Source organism: Triticum aestivum, chromosome 7A, assembly GCF_018294505.1.
Source record: "Triticum aestivum cultivar Chinese Spring chromosome 7A, IWGSC CS RefSeq v2.1, whole genome shotgun sequence".
NCBI classification, from domain to species: Eukaryota; Viridiplantae; Streptophyta; class Magnoliopsida; order Poales; family Poaceae; genus Triticum; species Triticum aestivum.
The window spans coordinates 679,614,766-679,635,803 of NC_057812.1; the positions used below are offsets into that span (position 1 = coordinate 679,614,766).

The 21,038-nt window shown below is 45.1% G+C and overlaps 1 protein-coding gene across 7 annotated transcripts; it reads left to right on the forward strand.

Moving 5' to 3' along the window:
- The first annotated feature begins 853 nt into the window (after window positions 1-853).
- Window positions 854-6,557, forward strand: LOC123149245 (uncharacterized). 7 transcript variants are annotated; one of them, XM_044568860.1, is made up of 4 exons: window positions 854-2,285; window positions 3,440-3,915; window positions 4,118-4,958; window positions 6,249-6,557. In XM_044568860.1, exon 1 carries the CDS (start codon window positions 926-928, stop codon window positions 2,276-2,278), a length of 1,353 nt encoding a protein of 450 aa, XP_044424795.1. In that variant the 5' UTR covers window positions 854-925; the 3' UTR covers window positions 2,279-2,285; window positions 3,440-3,915; window positions 4,118-4,958; window positions 6,249-6,557. The 7 variants fall into 7 exon arrangements, with proteins under 7 accessions (XP_044424795.1, XP_044424797.1, XP_044424796.1 ...); XM_044568862.1 differs by having other exon boundaries at window positions 4,146-4,958; XM_044568861.1 differs by having other exon boundaries at window positions 3,440-4,975.
- The last annotated feature ends 14,481 nt before the right edge of the window (window positions 6,558-21,038 follow it).

The window sequence follows — 21,038 nt, forward strand, 5'->3', positions numbered from 1 at the left end:
CGGTTGGAACTCAGCCATATCTAGCATCCCATCGTCGCTACACTATCCCATAAACCACTAAAGGCCGACACAACGTCGATGCGCGATGGTAAGCACTATCTGAGCGGAGGTGATAGCAAGCCTACCCCTAAACGTCGAATCAGAGGACATCGGAGTGAAGTTCTTGTACTCCGTTGACGTCGCTATGACCGGGCGGATGTTAAATCAATCTCCCACCAGAAGCGTTGCCAGGGAAACCGTGACCAAGGGGGTGATAGCAAGCCACAAGAGGATGCCCGCGAAGGGGGCCGAGCCTCCCCCACATATGCTCCTGCTTATGGGAAAGGAAAAGGCCCCGCCGCACTGTCGACTACACATTCTTGGCCCGACGGCGTCATTCGGCGACGAGCCGATGACCAAGGGGGTGATGGGGGTGAGTAGTGGAGGCGACATCACAATATAGGGTTCCGCCCATGTCGAGATGTTTTACGTAAAATTTAAATTTTCCAACCTATATGGAGCCAAGAATTATGTGGCTTCAAACAGCAATTTACATTTCAAATGTGAAAATATAGTTTAATTGAGATATTAATGTAGCTGGAGATTTTAGTGTGTATATATAGATGAAATGAGACAAGAAATGACGCTTTAAACTACTCCCTTTCTGTAAAAAAATATAAAAGCGTTTAGATAATTACTCCCTCCGTCTCATAATATAAGATGTTTTTGACACACTTTAATGATCTAAAAGCTTTTATAATTCTTTACGGAGGGAGTACAATTTTCATTTAAAATGTTTTGAAGACTAGTACAATTTTCCAAGCTTTATGGAGCCGTGCCAGGTGTTCGCTAAATGGCTTCGTACAATCCACAGCCCACTCACTCACTCGTCGCTTCCAGCATCCCAAGCCCAAACCCTCGATCCCCTTTCTCCACCACGGCCGCCATGGCGCCGCCGCAGCCGCCGCTGGCCTCCATCCCCATCCCCGACGACCTCCTGGAGGAGATCTTCCTCCGCCTGCCCACCCCGGACGCGCTCGCCCGCGCCTCCGCCGCCTGCACCTCCTTCCGTCGCGTCATCAAAGGCCGCGCCTTCCGCCGCCGCTTCCGCGGGCTGCACCGGCCTCCGCTCCTCGGCTTCATGGACGCGGCCGGATTCCACCACGCCCAGGCGCCGCACCCCTCCGCCCCGCTCGCCGGCGCCCTCGCCCCCCGCGCCGCCGATTTCTCCTTCGTCCCGGCCGTCGTTTCTTCTTGCTCCTACTACGTCCCGCCGGGCGTCCAAGACGACGGGGAAGGCCCCCGCTGGCGCCCCCGCGACGTCCGCGGCGGCCGCGTCCTCCTCGATTGGATCTCCCTCCACCCCCGCACCGTGCGCATTTGTTGCTACCACGAAGACGACGCCGAAGTAAGCATCCTCATGGACGTTAATGAGCTCACCCCGCGTGACCGCCCCACGTGGACCGAACGGGAGCGGTGCAACGCCGCCGACTTCCACCTCGCCGTCTGCGACCCCCTGTCCAGCAGATACGTGCTGCTTCCAACCATACCTGAAGACCTCGCCGCCCAGCCGCAAGATTCTCTTTGGGAGTTCGAGCCTGTACTTGCTTCAAACACCAGCGAGAATGGGGAGGAGGAACCCTTCAAGGTGATATGCATAGCAAAATACCAGACCAAGCTCGTCCTCTTTGTCTTCCCGTCCACAACTATGCAATGGTGTATGGTGGAGTCTCCTGTCCTCCCTTCTTTGGATCAGATGTCCTGTTTTGACTGTGTGCGCGGTCGCTTCTACTGGACAGAACCTTATACTTGGAGCGACCATTTGATGGTGCTGGACACGTGCACCATGAGGTTTTCCACTGTCGATCTTCTCACCGGTTACCATCAGGAGCTCAGAGATCTGCACCACCAGAACTCTTATCGTGGACGTCCGAATTCAGTTGTTACGGGTAGGGAAGGAACCCTTGAGATGTTTTCTCTTGTCCGTGAGAATGGCTACTTTGCTCTCTACCATACCTCTCTACAGAATAATTCCCAAGAATGGAAGCTCGAGAAGGTCATAAGCCTGCCAGGGCAGTATCATGACTATTCCATTTCCACAGTGGGTGCAGCTGAGGGATTCTTGTTCTTCCAAGGCGCTCCAAAAGGTATTCGTATTGAGAATGTGGATTGTTACTCAATGGAGGTCAAGACTTATGAAATTACCAAAGTCTGTACAAGGATGGAGCAGTTCCTCAATCGCAAACGTGCTCTCCCCTGCTTTAGCTTCCCGCCGCTGTTATTGGAACCAACTATCTGATCAACTGGTAAGCCTAATTATTTTATTTTATGTTGCCATTGGGTGCATGCTTTGCTTGTTCTGTTCACATGGTTATGTAGAAAGTTAATTATTGTTCTATTGGGCTTGGCTACCTTGTCAAACTAGCTAGAAGATGTAGCTAATTGATGGTTTGATTCTGCGCGCATGTTTAACAATTGTTTGCGATTGAGAAGATCAATGAAAAAAATACATACCAGTTTGGAAAGCTAGAGAAAATGGCTCTCTCGTTTGCCGCTTCATATACTACTTCTTTAGTCATACTTAGTAATTACACGTCACTCATCCAACTGAATGATGATGTTCAAAACAAGAACGTTGCACAACTTGTAAGCTGATGTTCGAGTACTCTTTATTTACCATGTGTTTTAAAGAGCATAGAGTTCACATGTTAAGGTCTGCTATTTTGTATTAACCTTGCTTCCAAACTGCAATAAGATGACTCTGAGATTCTTGGGAAGCACGAATAAATAGCTTGTGTGCCTTTGTTCTCAAGCTATATTGTACTCTGCAATTTAGCAAATAGGAAATTCCCGTTGCATCAACTGTGCAGTTGCTTCAAATTTCTAATCCCATGGTTATAAAGAAAGTTAATTATTGTTCTATTGTGCTTGACTACCTTGTCCAACTAGCTGGGACAGGTAGTCAATTCGTGGTTTGGTTCTGCATGCATGTTTGACAATTATATGTGATTGAGGTTTGAGAATGTTAATTCGAAAGAAAGATTACACACTAGTTTGGAAAACTAATTTTTATTGCTGCATATCTTGAGGAGAGAAATTGGCTTTCACGTTTGCATTGTTAGTCATACTTAGCACTTACTACAGCATCATTCATTCAATTCAGGAGCTATGCTCAAAATAAGAATGTTGCATAACCAGTAGGTTGATGTTTGAAGGCCTTGAGTCTTGTATTCATAAGCACTTCTTATTACGTTGTTATGTTTTCGAGAACAGATAGGGTTCCCCTGTTATGGTCTGCCAAGTTTTTGTGTATGTTCCTTCCAGGCTGCAATATACTATGGCAACTTGTGCGCCTTTGTTTAGCACATGCCTCCTTCCTAAGAAAATGGGACAGGAAAGATTCCCATTGCATCAACAGCAGCTGCCTAAAATTTCTAACTAACTAAATACATGTATGCAGATCAGAGCTCGCTAGCTTGATCTTGCTTGGGCCATACATCTGGAGTAGGATGGCGGATGTTCAAGGTGGCGATGATGTAGTATGACATGTCCGTATCAAGTAGTATGTAAGCAGGATATGTTGTCAGCAAGTTGAATTTGACCAGCACTGATGTCTAAGACTTTGGTTTATGTTGCGTACTGATTTTTGTGTTGGAACCTGGAAGCTTCGGTTTTATCTGCTTGGGTCCTGCCTTTCAATATATGTCCTTAGTTGAGAGCATCAGGTCCTCTATCAATCAATATTCTCAGGAATTTAAGAAACCTTCTCCATGTTCAAAAGGCTGAAAGCAGGGGGCATAAAAAAGGCCTCTGTGCGCACCTTCTGCTCTTCCGTCAGCTTGACTTTGCTCGGCTTGCTGCCACAATCAATACCTCCATCCTGATGCTTCTCTGCCTCTCTTGGAGCCAAGGGTTCTCCAGAGCTTACCTCACCAGGTGTGATTTCCAGGCTCCTATTGTATCATCAGCAATAAAATAGCATCACAAGTCCGCAAAACATTCATACTGAACAACAAAGTCCAAACACTAATGTGCAGAGTGGCTAGGCACGGCTTTCGTGTTATTTTTTGGGAAGTTTCTATTTCATTTTTGTTGATGAGATGAATCACGTTGAACTTAGATGTCTCTTTACTTACAGCTAACAACAACTGTGTCAAGTTCATCAGGATTGGGTCTTTAGGATGAAAAGGAATTATAAAAGAAGCCACACGATCCATGTACGATCAGAATTTATGATCATGTTGGTGAGGGGTTTTCTGCAACGTTCCACCACATTACAACCCGGCCCCACTTGTCAGAAAGTGATGAAACGGGCTAAATCACCCGACCAGTGCTTTTTGCAATGACTTAACAAATTTTCCGGTGTTTTCTGCAACGGATTAACGAGTTGGTGGTTTTCTGCAAACCTAGCCACAAATGTGGTGGTTTCTTGCAATTGACTCTACATTCCAGGATCAAGGCATCTACAGCTATGAAATATTTTCAACCTGTCCTCACTCCCACTATCTTGATTGGGAATTCACTCTATTGGTCGTATGTTCTTGGCGGAGCTTGCATAATTGAGTTTGATTTGGACACGCAGAGGCTGGCACTGATAGAGCCGACGCCAAATGCATATGCCCACGACGATACCGTTTTCGCGGTTATGCCAGCTGAAGATGGTGGCCTTGGCTTAATCGTTGTGTTGGGCTTCGGCGCCCAACTATGGAAGTGGAAAGCTGGTGTTCGTCATGATGATGCGACATGGGTTCTCGGAAGGACTGTTGAACTAGACAAGCTTCTTCCTCTAGGAGCAGCAGGCAAGAGGAAGCCTCTAGCCTTAGTGGGATTCGACGAGGAAAACAATGTGACCCTTGTAAGGACATCTTGTGGCATCTTCCTGGTCCATCTCCAGTCAATGACGTTTAAGAGACTCTGCAACAGTGGCAGCGCCAGGGATATCCATATCTACAATGCATTCTCAAGTTTCTATGATGCAGGTAATACACATGACAAGGTACTAGTTTTTCATACGTTCAATCACCTTCCAGCATGACAAGATACTAGTTTTTCATATGTTCAATGATTGCTTGGTGAAATGTCTGTCATAATCCTTGATTTCTGTAATGATCATTTTAGTTCATGTCGTTTCGGTTGTTTCTTTTGCTGCCAGATGATTTTCTTTAAGAACAACAGTACTCAAGGGCGTTGTTGTAGTCTATTTAGCCAGACACATTGAGAAGATCAATGAAAAAAAATTACATACCAGTTTAGAAAGCTAGTTCTTATTGCTCCATATCTTAGTACAGAAAATGGCTCTCTCACTTGCCGCTTCATATACTACTTCTTTAGTCATACTTAGTAATTACGCATCACTCATCCAACTGAATGATGATGTTCAAAACAAGAACGTTGCAGAACTTGTAAGCTGATGTTTGAGTATTCTTTATTTACCGTGTGTTTTCAAGAGCATAGAATTCAGATGTTAAGGTCTGCTATTTTGTATTAACCTTGCTTCCAAACTGCAATAAGATAGCTCTGGGATTCTTGGGAAGCACGAACAAATAGCTTGTGTGCCTTTGTTCTTGAGGTATATTGTACTCTGCAATTTAGCAAATAGGAAATTCCCATTACATCAACCGTGCAGTTGCTTCAAATTTCTACTCCCATGGTTATAAAGAAAGTTAATTATTGTTCTATTGGGCTTGACTACCTTGTCCAACTAGCTAGGATAGGTAGTCAATTCATGGTTTGGTTCTGCATGCATGTTTGACAATTATATGTGATTGTGATTTGAGAATGTTAATTCCAAAGTAAGATTACTCAATAGTTTGGAAAGCTAATTTTTATTGTTCCATATCTTGAGGAGAGAAAATGGCTTTCACGTTTGCATCATTAGTCATACTTAGCACTTACTACAACATCATTCATTCAATTCAACAGTGATGTTCAAAATAAGAATGTTGCATAACCAGTAGGTTGATGTTTGAAGTCCTTGAGTCTTGTATTTATGAGCACTTCTTATTTACATTGTTATGTTTTCAAGAACAGATAGGGTTCGCCTGTTATGGTCTGCCAAGTTTTTGTCTATGTTCCTTCTAGGCTGCAATATACTATGTTCCTTCTAGGCTGTAATATACTATGGCAGCTTGTGTGCCTTTGTTGTTAAGCTATACTGTACTCTGCTATTTAGCACATGCATCCTTCCTAAGAAAATGGGATAGGAAAGATTCCCATTGCATCAACAGCGGGTGCCTAAAATTTCCAACTAACTAAATACATGTATGCAGATCTGAGCTCGCTAGCTTGATCTTGCTTGGGCCATACATCTGGAGTAGGATGGCGGATGTTCAAGATGGCGCTGATGTAGTATGACATGTCCGTATCAAGTATCGTATGTATGTAAGCAGGATATGTTGTCAGCAGGTTGAATTTGACCAGCACTGACACCTAAGACTTCTTTTTATGTTGTGTACTGATGTTTGTGTTGGAACTTGGAAGGCTTGGGTTTTATCTGCTTGTGACCCGCCTTTCAATCTATGTCCTTAGTTGAGATGATCTATTTATCAGTAACTTAGAGTGAGAGAACTTAGCTTTTATCTGCATGAGTGGAGTGGACGAGTTAGTTAATTTCTTCTATTGACATGCTTGTGATGAGTTCAAATTCTGGATGAGTATGTTCTGCACAAATGATGGCTTGGCTGTACTAGAGCTGCATGCAAACATTAAAATTCAGAGCTTCAGAATTCTCAGATAAATGTACTCAAATTTGTGTTGAGAGCATCAGGTCCTCTATCAAAAAATATCCTCAGGAATTTCAGAAACCTTCTCCATGTTCAAAAGTCTGAAAGCAGGGGGCATAAAAAAGGCCTCTGTGCGCACCTTCTGCTCTTCCGTTAGCTCGACTTTGCTTGGCTTGCTGCCACCATCAGCACCTCCATCCTGATGCTTCTCTGCCTCTCTTGGAGCCAAGGATTCTCCAGAGCTTACCTCACCAGGTGTGATTTCCAGGTTCCTGTTGTTACACATCGGCAATTAAATAGCATCACAAGTCCGCAAAACACTCATACTGAGCAACAAAGTACAAACACTAATGTGCAGAGAGTGGCTAGGCAGTTTTTTCTGGGAAGTTTCTATTTCATTTTGGTTGATGAGATGAATCACATTGAACTTAGATGTCTCTTTACTTGCAGCTAACAACAACTATGTCAAGTTCATGAGGATTGGGTCTTCAGGATGAAAAGGAAATATAAAAGAAGCCACAGGATCCATGTACGATGAGAATTTATGGTCATGTTGGTGAGGGCAACAATACCAATTGATTTTTTTCATGCATTTTTCTTTTTTTGTTATTTAAAATGTTTTTTTCCTTTTAAAAAATGTTAGGTAATTTTTAAAAATTGTTCACCATTTAATTTATTTTGTGAAGTTTTAATAAAAGTTTTCTTGTATTAAAATAATATTCATATAATTTTAAAAAAAAACTCTTTTCTATATGATTTTTTTTCATGTAATTCCAAAAAATGGCATGTGCTTTTTTTTCATAATCTAAAACATATATATTCTGTTTTAAGAACTCCATGTGATTTAAAAAGTGTTTGTGTGTATTAAAAAAAGGATGTTGATGCATTTTGAAAAAACAATTATACAATTTAAAAGTGAGTGTAGCGTATGAGGGATGGTGTATGGTGTAGGTTGTAGCGGGCGGATTGGCCACGTTCAGACACAATGCGATCAGGTGGACACTGCGATTATGGTTTTTTGGAATGATGATAAGCGATAACACAGATGAGGGACCTGTAGAGGAGTCTAGAGTTGTGCTTATTGTGCTAGGAGCATTTGTTTTTTTTTCTCTCATTGCAATGCACGGACATGTTTGCTACTCACTTCGTTCCTAAATATAAGACCTTTAGAGATTTCACTATAGACTATATACGGATGTATATATACATACTTTAGAGTGTAGATTTTCTCATTTTGCTCTGTATATAGTCCATAGTGAAATCTCCGTATATACCAATATTTCACAGTATTAGTAATCTCTACTTCTAATGGAGCAGTTGGTAGTCTCCGCCGGTCAATTTTCGTCCCACCATTTTCGTCCGGGTTTTTTTCCGTAGGTTAATCTTCGTAGGTTTTTTTCGCCTGGTTTTTCTTTCGTATCTCACCCCGCACCTAAAACAAACAGCCAACGAGGCTCCCTCAATCTTGATCTATTTCATCTCAGCCTCCAGCCCCGAGAGGAGCCGCCGCCGCCGCCGCCGAGAGGAGACGCCCCAGCCCCAAGAGGAGCCACCGCCGCCGCCGCCGCCGAGAGAAGACGCCCTAGCCCCGAGAGGAGCCGCCGCCACCGCCAAGGAACGAGGTCGCCGCCGCCGCCGGGGAACGAGGTCGCCGCCGTCACACACTGCCTCAAATCCGTTGATCTCTCTCCTCCTCGCCACTCCTCACTGCCAGCCCCGCACAGCTCTGCCTCCACGGCAGGGATTCACTCTATGGCGTTCAAGAGAGGTGGATGCAGCCGCCATGCTGCCGATCCGGTCCTTGCTGCTGGATCCGGCCCTCTCCACCCCTCCTCCCAGTCCGATCCAATGACGAGAGATGCGGTGTTGGAAATATGAGCAAATTACTACGAGATTTAATCTGAATAAACAGAAGATAAATCATGATCACAGTAGTAGAGATTAAACTAATCATGCGAACTAGCATAGCAGATGAACATATCACATCTAGGGCACATACTAGAAGCATGAATTCTACCACGATCTCGAACAGGAAGGATAGAATCACATACGGTGCAGCGGGTGCAGCACCGCCGGCGTTGACGTTGTCGCCCATGTCGTCGAGGACGAGGTTGCCGAGGTCGGGGAATAAGTCGTCATTCGCGAAGTCGTCGCTGCCAGCAGTCGCGCGAGTGCGCTCCCCAAAAACATGATTGCCCCTCTCCCGTACAGGATCACGAGAGGCGGGGTTCCGGAGGCCTGCTGTCCCTTCTCGCGGTGCACGCCGGAAGGAGGGATGGAGAAGACTTGCTTGGCGGCGCAATGATCTGGAACGGTGGTGAGAAACCATACGAAGCGGCGGCGGCTAGGGTAGACGTCTGCCTGACTATATAGTGCGGGCCGGGTAGGTCGTGGGAGTAAACCCCGCGTCCGAGTCGTCACGATCCAAAAGAATCAAAAACGGTTCAGTAATTAACGCGTCCGTTAATTATTAATTAATAACTCATTAATTTTCCCATGCAGCAAAAATATAGACAACGTGCATAGCTCTGTCTTCGGCTCGGCTCAATCCCGCAACCGGCGGCGCGGCGTGGCGAGGCGTGGCGTGGCGAGGCGAGCGAGGAGGAGCGAGCATGTAGGTCTCCTCTTCTCATGCTCATACAAGTGGTAGAAGAGCTCACCTTATAAAGAGGTGCAACTCTCTCTCCACTTCCGGGGTGGGACTAAACTTTAGCCTCACTCACTCCACTCACATGTGTGCATGAATGGGCCAAGAGAATTTCAGAATTTTAGTTGGGCTTTGGGCCAAAGGCCTACTAGCAAAATTCCAACAATCCCCCACAAAGTCTCATTGGCACATCTCATCATTTAGTTCCAAAACATTGTTTTATATATCGGTGCTTAGTGGAGACTGTGAAGTTGAACTTCCACTTAGAAATTTATGCTACACTAGATCACAACTTGAATAGTGGACTATGCCTTGAACTACAAGTTTTCTGTGAAACTAGTTTCACACAAATTCTTGACCGATATTGGGCTGCCGCAAGGCTTCCCCACGGGTGGAGCGTATACGTCATACTTCAGGGCCTTTCATGAATTTATTAGAGAACACCCAATTCTCACAGACTGCGACGTTAACAGTCAAATTCATATAGGTGTGTTCCTCAGAAAATGTTCTGCAGGACAACATCTCTGCTTACTCGAATAAGCCACTTGGAACACATTAAGATAAGTATCAACCTGCCATGTAGATCAGGAGAGTATTGCATCTTCACGGAGTGGGATAATTAATATAGGGATACTCTCCTCCCAGCTGACCAACAGCTTGTCTCCCACATCCACTTCACGGGATCTCCGATCACATAGAGTGGGTTACCACTATGGACAACTCATGCGGTGGGTCTCAAACCCATCTCCATCGATGCATTATCTATCACATTACGTGATAGACTCTTTGTGAAGGGATCTGCCAAGTTTTTCGACGTTTGGATATAATCCAACGTAATAACTCCGAAGTTCCTCAATTTTCTGACAGATTTTAGTCTCCTCTTCACATACCTTGAGGACTTCATATTGTCCTTAGAACTGTTTATCTTGACAATCACAGTTTGATTATCACAGTTCATCAGGATAGGGGGTATTGGTTTTTCAACCATATATAAGTCCATCAAGAGTTCACGAAGCCACTCTGCTTCAACAGTGGCAGTGTCTAATGCTGTGAGTTCTGCTTCCATAGTTGACCTCGTTAAGATGGTCTGCTTGCAAGACTTCCAGAAAACAGCGCCACCACCAAGTGTAAAAACATAACCACTTGTGGCCTTAATCTCATCAGATATCCAGTTTGAGTCACTATAACCCTCCAGTACCCTTGGATACCCGGTGTAGTGAATCCCATAGCTCGCGGTGCCTTTCAAATAGCGCATAACTCTCTCAAGCGCATGCCAATGATCATCTCCCGGTTTTGACACAAACCGACTCAGCTTGCTCACAGCAAAAGAGATGTTAGGCCTCGTGGCACTCGCCAAATACATAAGCGAGCCAATAATCTGAGAATACCTCAGTTGATCTCTAGCAATCCGTCGATTCTTTCGAAGCAACACACTAGCATCATATGGAGTTGGAGAAGGCGTGCAGTCGCTATACCCAAAACGACTCAAGACCTTTTCCACATAATGAGACTGAAGCAGTGTGATCCCACCATTCTCATCTCTCAACAGCTTGATGTTTAAGATAACATCAGCTACTCCTAGATCCTTCATCTCAAAACAGCGAGATAAGAAATCCTTAACCTCCTTGATTAAATCAAGTTTGGTTCCAAAGATCAATATGTCGTCGACATACAGACAAAGAATAACTCCTTCGCCCCCACCATAGCGATAGTACACGCACTTGTCACCATCGTTTACTACAAAGCCGACAGCAGTTAATGTTCTTTTGAACTTCTCATGCCACTCTTTAGGAGCTTGTTTAAGGCCATATAAAGACTTTAATAACTTGCACACCTTTCCTTCCTGACCAGGTACTACAAAACCATCTGGCTGATCCATGTAAATTTCCTCCTTCAACTCTCCATTGAAGAAAGCCGTCTTAACGTCCATTTGATGAACGAGAAGACCATGTGAGGCAGCTAGTGATAGTAGCACCCGAATTGTGGTCAGTCTAGCCACGGGTGAGTAAGTATCAAAGAAGTCTTCACCTTCTTTCTGGGTATAACCCTTGGCCACAAGCCGTGCCTTGTACTTTTCAATCGTACCATCAGGTCTAAGCTTCTTCTTGAACACCCACTTACATCCTACAGGTTTGCATCCATAAGGACGGTCAGTGATCTCCCAGGTACCGTTAGCTAAGATGGAATCCATCTCGCTACGTACAGCTTCCTTCCAGTAATCAGCATCAGGAGATGCATAGACTTCTGAAATAGTCCTGGGTGTGTCATCCACGAGGTACACAATGAAATCATCATCAAAAGACTTTGCAGTCCTCTGTCTCTTACTCCTCACAAGAGTTTCATTGTTACCCTCAACAGGATTCTCAACGTGTTCCATCGCAATGGTGGGTTCAGGAATTACAGTGAATTCCTCACTAGATGGAGTAGGTATCTCCTGATTTGATGAACTCGACATATCATTCATAGGAAATATGTCCTCAAAGAAAGTTGCATCATTTGATTCCATAATCGTACCAACATGCATGTCGGATACCTCAGATTTTATTATCAAAAATCTATAGCCAATGCTATGAAAAGCATAGCCCAGAAGAACACAATCCACGGTTTTTGGTCCAAGCTTGCGCTTCTTGGGAATTGGTATATTGACTTTCGCCAAACAACCCCAAGTACGTAGGTAAGAGAGTTTTAACCTTTTCCTTTCCCATTCCTCAAATGGAGTCATGGTCTTATGCTTTGTGGGAACTCGGCTTAGGACATGACACGCAGTCATTAGCGCCTCCCCCCACCATTCCTTGGATAGACCCAAAGTGTCTAACATGGTGTTAACCATACCAGTTAGAGTTCGGTTCTTTCTTTCGGCTACCCCATTTGACTGGGGTGAGTAGGGAGGCGTCCTCTCATGGATTATACGATGTTCCGCACAAAACAGATCAAATTCATTGGAAAAATACTCTCCACCATGATCGGACCTAAGCCGTTTAATTTTTCGATCAAGTTGGTTCTCTGCCTCAGCTTTATAGTTTTTAAAGAATGTCAAAGCCTCATCTTTTGATTTCAGAAGATACACATAACAATATCTAGTGGAGTCATCAATCAACGTCATGAAGTATCTCTTTCCACCTTTTGTCAACACGCCATTCATCTCACAAAGATCAGAATGTATAAGCTCTAGTGGCGCCAAGTCTCTTGCCTCTGCAGTCTTATCGGACTTGCGAGGTTGCTTAGCTTGCACACATACTTGGTACTTGGAGCCTTTGACAGTAGAGATTTTCGGAATTAAATTCATATTGGCTAACCGCGTCATGCAACCAAAGTTAATATGACAGAGTCGTGAATGCCAAATATCAGACTCATTATTGTGGCAAACATTATTAATAACTTTAGTGCAAATATCTGACAAAGATAGGCGGAACAAGCCTCCACACTCATAGCCTTTTCCAACAAATTGTCCACACTTAGAAATTACAACTTTATTGGATTCGAAAACCAACTTAAAACCATCTCGACATAAACGGGAACCGCTAACGAGATTTTTATTAATGGACGGCACATGATGAACGTTCTTCAGACACACAGTCTTCCCCGAAGTAAACTTCAGATCGACCATACCAACACCTCGAACGATGGCATGTGACCCGTTTCTTATCAGCACGGGTGAAGTCCCTGTTGCCTGGTAAGAAGAAAACATGGAGGCGTCAACACAAACATGTACATTGGCACCGGTGTCAATTAACCAATCAGGGGATTGAAATACTGAAAGGATGGTAGGAAAAATACTGTACCCTGATTCCTTTATATCAGTATCACCGATGACAACATTAGCGGACTTGCCGCTCTTCTCATGTTCGCGCTCCTCAAAGCGGTTAGGACACTTCGGAGCCCAGTGATTAGGATCACCGCAGACATGGCAAAGTCCCTTCCCCTTCTTATGAGAATTCTTCTTGAAGTTGGTAGCATGTGATGGCTTGTTCTTTGTATCAAACTTGCCTTTGCCCTGAGTTTTCTTCTTATTGTTTTTGAACTTGTTGGGCTGGGAGTTCTTCTTCTGTACCATGTGGGCACTAGAACCTCCCTCAGCAACTCGAGCACGTGTGTCATTTGCTCTCGCCTTCTCTTCAACATCAAGAGTACCAATGAGATCCGCAACGGAAAACTCCTGTCTCTTGTGTTTCAGGGAAGTAGCAAAATTGTTCCAGGAAGGTGGAAGCTTGGCAATGATGCCTCCGGCAATAAATTTGTCCGGCAACACACACTTGAAGTACTCAAGTTCTTTTGCGAGCGACTGTATCTCATGAGCCTGCTGTACAACAGGGCGCTCATCAGTCATCTTGTAGTCATAGAATTGCTCCATGACATACAACTCGCTGCGGCGTCCGAGGCACCAAACTTGGCCTCGAGCGCAGCCCACATGTCCTTGCCGTTGTCAAACGACATATACGAATCCACAATGAAGTCATCAAGAACACTCAGAAGAGCGCCTTTAAAGAGGGTATCGATCTTCTCAAAAGCTTCCAGCTGTGCTGGATTAAGATCGCCCTCAGGCTTGCCCTTGGTGGCATCGTAGCAGCCCATGGTCTGAAACCAGTAGTCTGCTCTCGTGCGCCACCTCTTATATTGCGCCCCCTTAAAGGCAGGCGGCTTCAGATGCGCAGCAAAACCACTCGGAGTAAATTGCCTATAATCAGGTTTTTGGATTGTTGGAAATATGAGCAAATTACTACGAGATTTAATCCAAATAAACAGAAGATAAATCATGACCACAGCAGCAGAGATTAAACTAATCATGCGAACTAGCACAGCAGATGAACATATCACATCTAGGGCACATACTAGAAGCATGAATTCTACCACGATCTCGAACAGGAAGGATAGAATCACATACGGTGCAGCGGGTGCAGCACCGCCGGCGTTGACGTTGTCGCCCATGTCGTCGAGGACGAGGTTGCCAAGGTCGGGGAAGAAGTCGTCGTTCGCGAAGTCGTCGCTGCCATCAGTCGCGCGAGTTCGCTCCCCAAAAACCTGATCGCCCCTCTCCCGTACAGGATCACGAGAGGCGGGGTTTCGGAGGCCTGCTGTCCCTTCTCGCGGTGCACGCCGAAAGGAGGGATGGAGAAGACTTGCTTGGCGGCGCGTACGGTGGTGAGAAACTATACGAAGCGGCGGCGGCTAGGGTAGACGACATGCATAGCTCTGTCCTTGGCTCGGCTCAATCCCGCAACCCGCGGCGCGGCGAGCGAGGAGGAGGAGCGCGCATGTAGGTATCCTCTTCTCATGCTCATACAAGTGGTAGAAGAGCTCACCTTATAAAGAGGTGCAACTCTCTCTCAACTTCCGGGGTGGGACTAAACTTTAGCCTCACTCACTCCACTCATATGTGTGCATAAATGGGCCAAAAGAATTTCAGAATTTTAGTTAGGCTTTGGGTCAAAGGCCTACTAGCAAAATTCCAACATGCGGTTGGTGCGCGCGGGTCAGAGGATGGACGAGCTCTTGTCCTTCATAATCCACTCCTAGACTGTTTCGTGGTGGCCGCGCTCCGTCCGACGTTTGCCCTCCATCATCCACTCCTTCCTCAATGGTAAGTCTCCTCTTCTTCTTAATCACCACCTCTTTGCCATGTACCTCCCACCGCATGTGCTCCTGTGCACCTCCATCGTAGTGTATTCAGTTTTTATTCAGATTTTGTGATAGGGACCATGGCGATCGGACTTGCGGGCGACGCGACTACAGGACGTAATTGACCATATGCTATATTGGAATCGAAGAGGACCTAACTGGGAATATGTAGAGGCGCCCATCGGGCTAGGGGAGGCTCTGCAGCGGCCGAATCAGTCAGAGGCGATCGTCGGGCAGAGGGGCGAAGTTGTGGTCGATGGCATCATCTCGGCGCTCTTCTTCTCAAATGCTTCTGCGGAGAGACACTGCGAGGCCTGGTGATGCTTATGGACACGAAGGCGCGGCAATTCTTCGGCGGTGCTCACACGGACGATCAACGGCAGCTACGGCTGTGCACTCGGGCGAGCTTGAGATCGAGCGCTAGAGGAGAGGGAGAGAGCTCCAGAGCAACGGGAAAATGAGAGGGGGTGCAGGGCATCTCCCAGACGAGCGGATGGGGACGAGGACGTGGGGGACAGCGCTAAGCAGGAGGTGGCAGCAGGGTGAGCCCGCGCAACACGCCTCTGCCTACAGGCAGATGTTCAAGAAGACCTGGCCGTGGGCTGGCTTGGCTTCAGGTATGTTTTTGGTTTTCTTTCTTTTTCTTTTCTTCTATGTTTTTTATTTATTTGCCACTGTTCTAAATTTAAAACTGAAATCAAACCAGTGCCAAATCTTCTGTGAATTAGCTGGGCTAACTAAACATCACATAAATGGTTGTGGATATAGGTGATTGCTCACAACATTGGCCTAGGGTGACAAGACGTTAGGTTATTGCTCCCTACATTACAGTCTTTGGCCAAAGGGAATCCACGACTTGCTCTAAGGTTTGTGATGGTAAGGGAAGTGTTTGCTCTTCAAAGTTCAAAATGAGTAGCGTCCTATCATAAATGAGCTTTAGCTCACACTTAAGAAGTCGTCCAGTTATTACTTTATATCTTGATCATAACAATTATTTCTACCGAAAGCATATGGTCTCAAATTGATATTGCAAATGATACTACAAAATCATATCCATTTTCCCCAAGATCACAGGTTGTATCCTGTTTAGCATGTAACAAGGCAATGCTGATTTATAATTTCAGTTATCTATGCTTGTAGCCATTAGTTGTATCAAAGCGGCATTTGCAACTCTCCTTCTTGATGGAAATAATTAGTGCCACCCGCTGTGTTGGAAATTCGCCCACAGGATGGATCACATCAAATCACACGAACACACGGGCACAGAAAATTGATGGCCAAAGGCACGTGTCGTGCCTTGTTCTTCTCCTCTTTATTGATTTTCTGATTTTCTCCACGATGTTACAATCTGATGCACCGATGTGCATATATATAAACGACCTCACGAGCTAGCTAGCTAACCTAAACCAACTCAAACAACTGCTCCTAGCCGGACTCACGTTGGAACCTAACTAGGACACGGGCAGCATGCTAATTCTAAATACTACACGGCTTGCAAACCGACCACCCCACGTACATCTCAACTTACCTACTTAATTACCCGGTCAGCTTGATCACGATTACACAAAACTAGCTCAAGCATTGTTTGGATTATCCCAACAATCACCTCCTAATTCAAACATCCGACTCTTTATCCGACGAGACATGTAGATCGATCACCTCTTCATTTTGTCCCGCTGATTGCCTCCGGTGATGCGACGTACCGGGCCGCAACTTCTCTCCTTGTAACGATGGCCACCACTTGATCACCATCTTTTTCATGCCGACTTGTAGACTGAAAACAACGATTATCCGGACTACCAGCCACGCTGCCACATTTTAGCGTGCTACATGCAGACTAAACGCATAGCCTCATGCAGGAACTCAACTTAACTGGTGCGCGTCCATCTTCACGTTGATCTTCATCTTCTCGTCGACTACTTGCACACGGGAACACACATCTATTCACCCGCCACATCTTTTTTTCTTTGTCATTGGTGACACAACTTACCAAACAACACCTCCTGTCCAGCGGCAACACAACTCGCCATATACGTGCAACTCATCTCCACCGTATACGAACTCGCCGGAACTCCTTGATCACGAACAGAAACGCAAGGCACACATTCCTTTTTCCATCTGCTCTCGCTTTCAATTCTCCTCCGCTAGTGACGCGTCTCAACTACAGCAGAAGACTTTACACACCTGAGATCTTAAACGCACCTTACAAAAACTCATGTGCACACCTTGATGATGGCTCGCAACTTCGCCATCTCCACCTTGCACCCTCCAACGATGATCTCGATGATTTTCTCGGTGTTGCAACTTCGGCACCTCCATAACCATCAACGACCACCAACGCCTTGCCGATGACAGCCCTGTCGCCTCGCTTGCGACAGCGTCATCGCCGCCTTCTTGTCGCCGCTCCGCCGAACGACAACTGCCCGATCCTCCTTGTCGCCGCTCGAACGACAATTGTCTGCTCCTCCTCGTCGCTGCATCCCAGCGACTATATCACCCGCTCCTCGTTGTCGCTACACCAGCGATTGTATCGCCTGCTCCTCTCCGTTGCTACAACAACGACTCTATTGCCCGCCCCGAGGCGCTAGCAGGGTCGCCACCCCGGGGCAAGCGCAGCTTCACTCGAACCTTGCTTTAGATACCAATTGTTGGAAATTCGCCCACAGGATCGATCACATCAAATCACATGAACACACGCGCACAGAAAATTGATGGCGTGTGAACACACGCGCACAGAAAATTGATGGCCAAAGGCACGTGTCGTGCCTTGTTCTTCTCCTCTTTATTGATTTTCTGATTTTCTCCACGATGTTACAATCTGATGCACCGATGTGCATATATATAAGAGAATGTCTAGAGCACATCTAGATGTGCCCTACTTATTGCACATCTAAGTGAGTGAATCAAGTATGAAGAGGAAAAGAAAAAAAAAAGAAAATATCCATACAAATCTTAATGTAAAATCAGTGATATAGAACTTAGATGTGCAATACTTATGTCATATCTAGATGTGCTTTAGCAAAACTGTATATATAAACGACCTCACGAGCTAGCTAGCTAACCTAAACCGACTCAAACAACTGCTCCTAGCCGGACTCACGTTGGAACCTAACTTGGACACGGGCAGCATGCTAATTCTAAATACTACACGGCTTGCAAACCGACCACCCCACGTACATCTCAACTTACCTACTTAATTACCCGGCCAGCTTGATCACGATTACACAAAACTAACTCAAGCATTGTTTGGATTATCCCAACACGCTGGAGCATATGGAATTGCCGTCCCTCTTGCAAGTGTTCTGTTTCAATCCGTAAATGAATGGAGAAGTACCAATTAATGGCTACTGAATAAACTACATCAGTTGGAAAGACACTGACTAGAAAGAAAACATGCATAGGAAGAGGTTAAAGGAAGAGGTTATTTTATTTTCTTCTAACTATGGAATGGTGTACGGAAAAGTCATCTTTCCAGTATTTATATTTTGGAATGTCCTCTTATTTGTTATTGTACTGTCCGTCCTATCAAGTAGCTGCTCGTGATCGACGTGCTTACTATTACTATTGTTGTCGTCGTGTCTATCGCAGATCACGGGTTGCAAGTTTGAGTACCTTCTCAAATTATGCAACTGAATCTATCCACTCTAAGTCTGCAACCTAGAACTAACATCTTAATCTGGCCTACTACCTGTACAATGACCAGGAATTTAATGGTGCACAACCTATCCATTTTTTTTATTTCTTGGTGATATTGAGAAAAATGGAAAGGAATAGGCGGTATTTTCAAGTGAAACAACTATGCGAGTGAGTGCTCAAAAAAGGATGGACACAGGGCATGGTGAACTGCTTGCTTGAGGTATTATACAATACTGTTGCATTTCGAAATGGTATGACTCTTTGTATTGTTTTTCTTAAATTGAAGAAGCATGTTGCTTCCTCGAGTAGGGTCTACTGTCGCCATTGATGGAAGGATTGCCACATAGGCATGGAAACCTCGAAATAGGTAATACAAAAAACTTGTCTAGCTCCACAACTGCTTCTATGTACATCTATAGATGCGTGCATTCGCCTTTCCTGTTGATGTAACAGTATACATGTAATTTTTTTGTCAATACTGTTGGGAGATCGTGTTCTGAAATTTTTGTGCAACATTCAATTTGACTCATGATGTTTTCTAGAGAAAATATGTACTTATGCGTTTTGGTCTTTTTATAAAGCCCTGATGATTTCCTGGTGGTGTACTTTTTGTACAGATCAGATCCAACAATGTGTATGCATGGAGCAGTGACTCTTTATTTTCCACTTCATTTGCTTTTTTATGGGTACACTTGGTATGCTAAGGTAATGCTAATTAGCTTTAATTCATAGAGCCCGAGGATTAGTGAATCATGATGAAATGTTGTGCTTTATGCTACAAGAAAAACTAACTGTTTGCCTCCTAATGAAATGCTGTGCTTTTATGGTATAGCGAAAACTACTTCCAGATGTCGAAGAATCATTCAGTACATCATCTCAATATGGAATGTCATCTTAAAAAATGGAACTGTATCTTTTTTGGGCGACAGTATACGGGAACTAGAACAAGCGCCTGAAGCGGGCAGCCGGGCTAGACTGGAGGTTTGTGCATAACCCCTAAAACTAATTGATTTTAATTCGCTTGATACATGTCCTTTTAGTTTTGTTCTTTTCTTCAATGAGTTCTTTTGTATTCTTGTCAATTTCGATCCAGAAACTAACATCTGGACAACAATTGATATCATCTACCGTATAAGAAGTCTATGTTACATGGTACGGGGATACGGGTACGGGGATACGGATACGGCGATACGGGAAAACAGCATTTTCTGAAAATAGATTTACGGGGATACGGCGAGTATATGTACAAATGCATAAAAAAATCATAACCAAATAACAATTTCTTTGGGAGGATGAGTATCTCCATAGGGGGTAATTTAGGATTGGTATACTTGTTAACAGAGGATTGACGTTGCCTAACGTTGAGAAAAATAGATAGCTAGATCCCCTTCGTTCTGCCCTAAATCCTAATCCATATCATGCAAAAAAACAGAGATCCTGAAACAATGGATTGAACCTTACTTGCGTACAGATTCCGGATGGCAAAGACTTGAAGAATGGAGACGAACTGTGAGGTCTGGTCGGCGGCGCCGAAGGGCAGTCTGGAGATGCGCCGAAACTATCGAGACTAGCGATTTGGCAACTGCCATGTGACGGCGAGAGGAAAGATTCCAGCGATTAGGTTTATTTATCCAATCGATTAGGCCGTCTGATGGGCTGCAGAGTCGAGTGGTAGCAGGCCCTTACGAATCCCTGATGTATCTCATGCGTGTCCCAGCCGTATTCCGATTTTTTTTTCTTTATTTTAATTCGAAAAAATGTGATACGTACGGACACGCGTATCCCACGCGTATCTGGGCGTATCCCCGTTCCGGTGCAGTATCCTGCACCGATTCGGCACTTCTCTGCCGTATCCCTGCAACATAGTAAGAAGTTGTGTGATTGAATCAAGTTGTAGAGGAAAATCACCATTTTCTGCTGACGTTCAGGTTCCTTGACACACTACAGCGCGTGTTCTACAGCAACAATGCCGGGCACGAGGCACTGGTGAAGATGTGCGCAGACGAGCACATGCAGCAGTGGAAGGTGCTCCACAGCGGTCGCCGTGTCGTCGGGTACATCGGTATACAGCTTCTCCTTCTGCAGAGTTCTCCTCTCCTTGTTGATATGTGCTCTGCTTGACTAGCGTAGATGCACTAAGCAGCTTTTTTCATTTGGGGTGATTCCCAGGGCTCCCAAGCTACTGAGGTAGTACACAATTTTGATGCTTTAGATTTCTATCTGTGTAGCCTACATCTTAGCATTATGTATGTGTAGTCTCCGAGAGTAAGAAATATATTGTCCGGTTCAGTCACGTGGTCTGCATTGGTGTTTAGAATTCAGGCATGTACTCATTGATACTGAAATTGAAATCTGAAAGGCTGGTGGAGGACGGTGTGGAGAGTGTCGCCGAATGTGGGTCTGTCCGGCTGTCACTACTGCTGGAGTTGCAGCGCCGG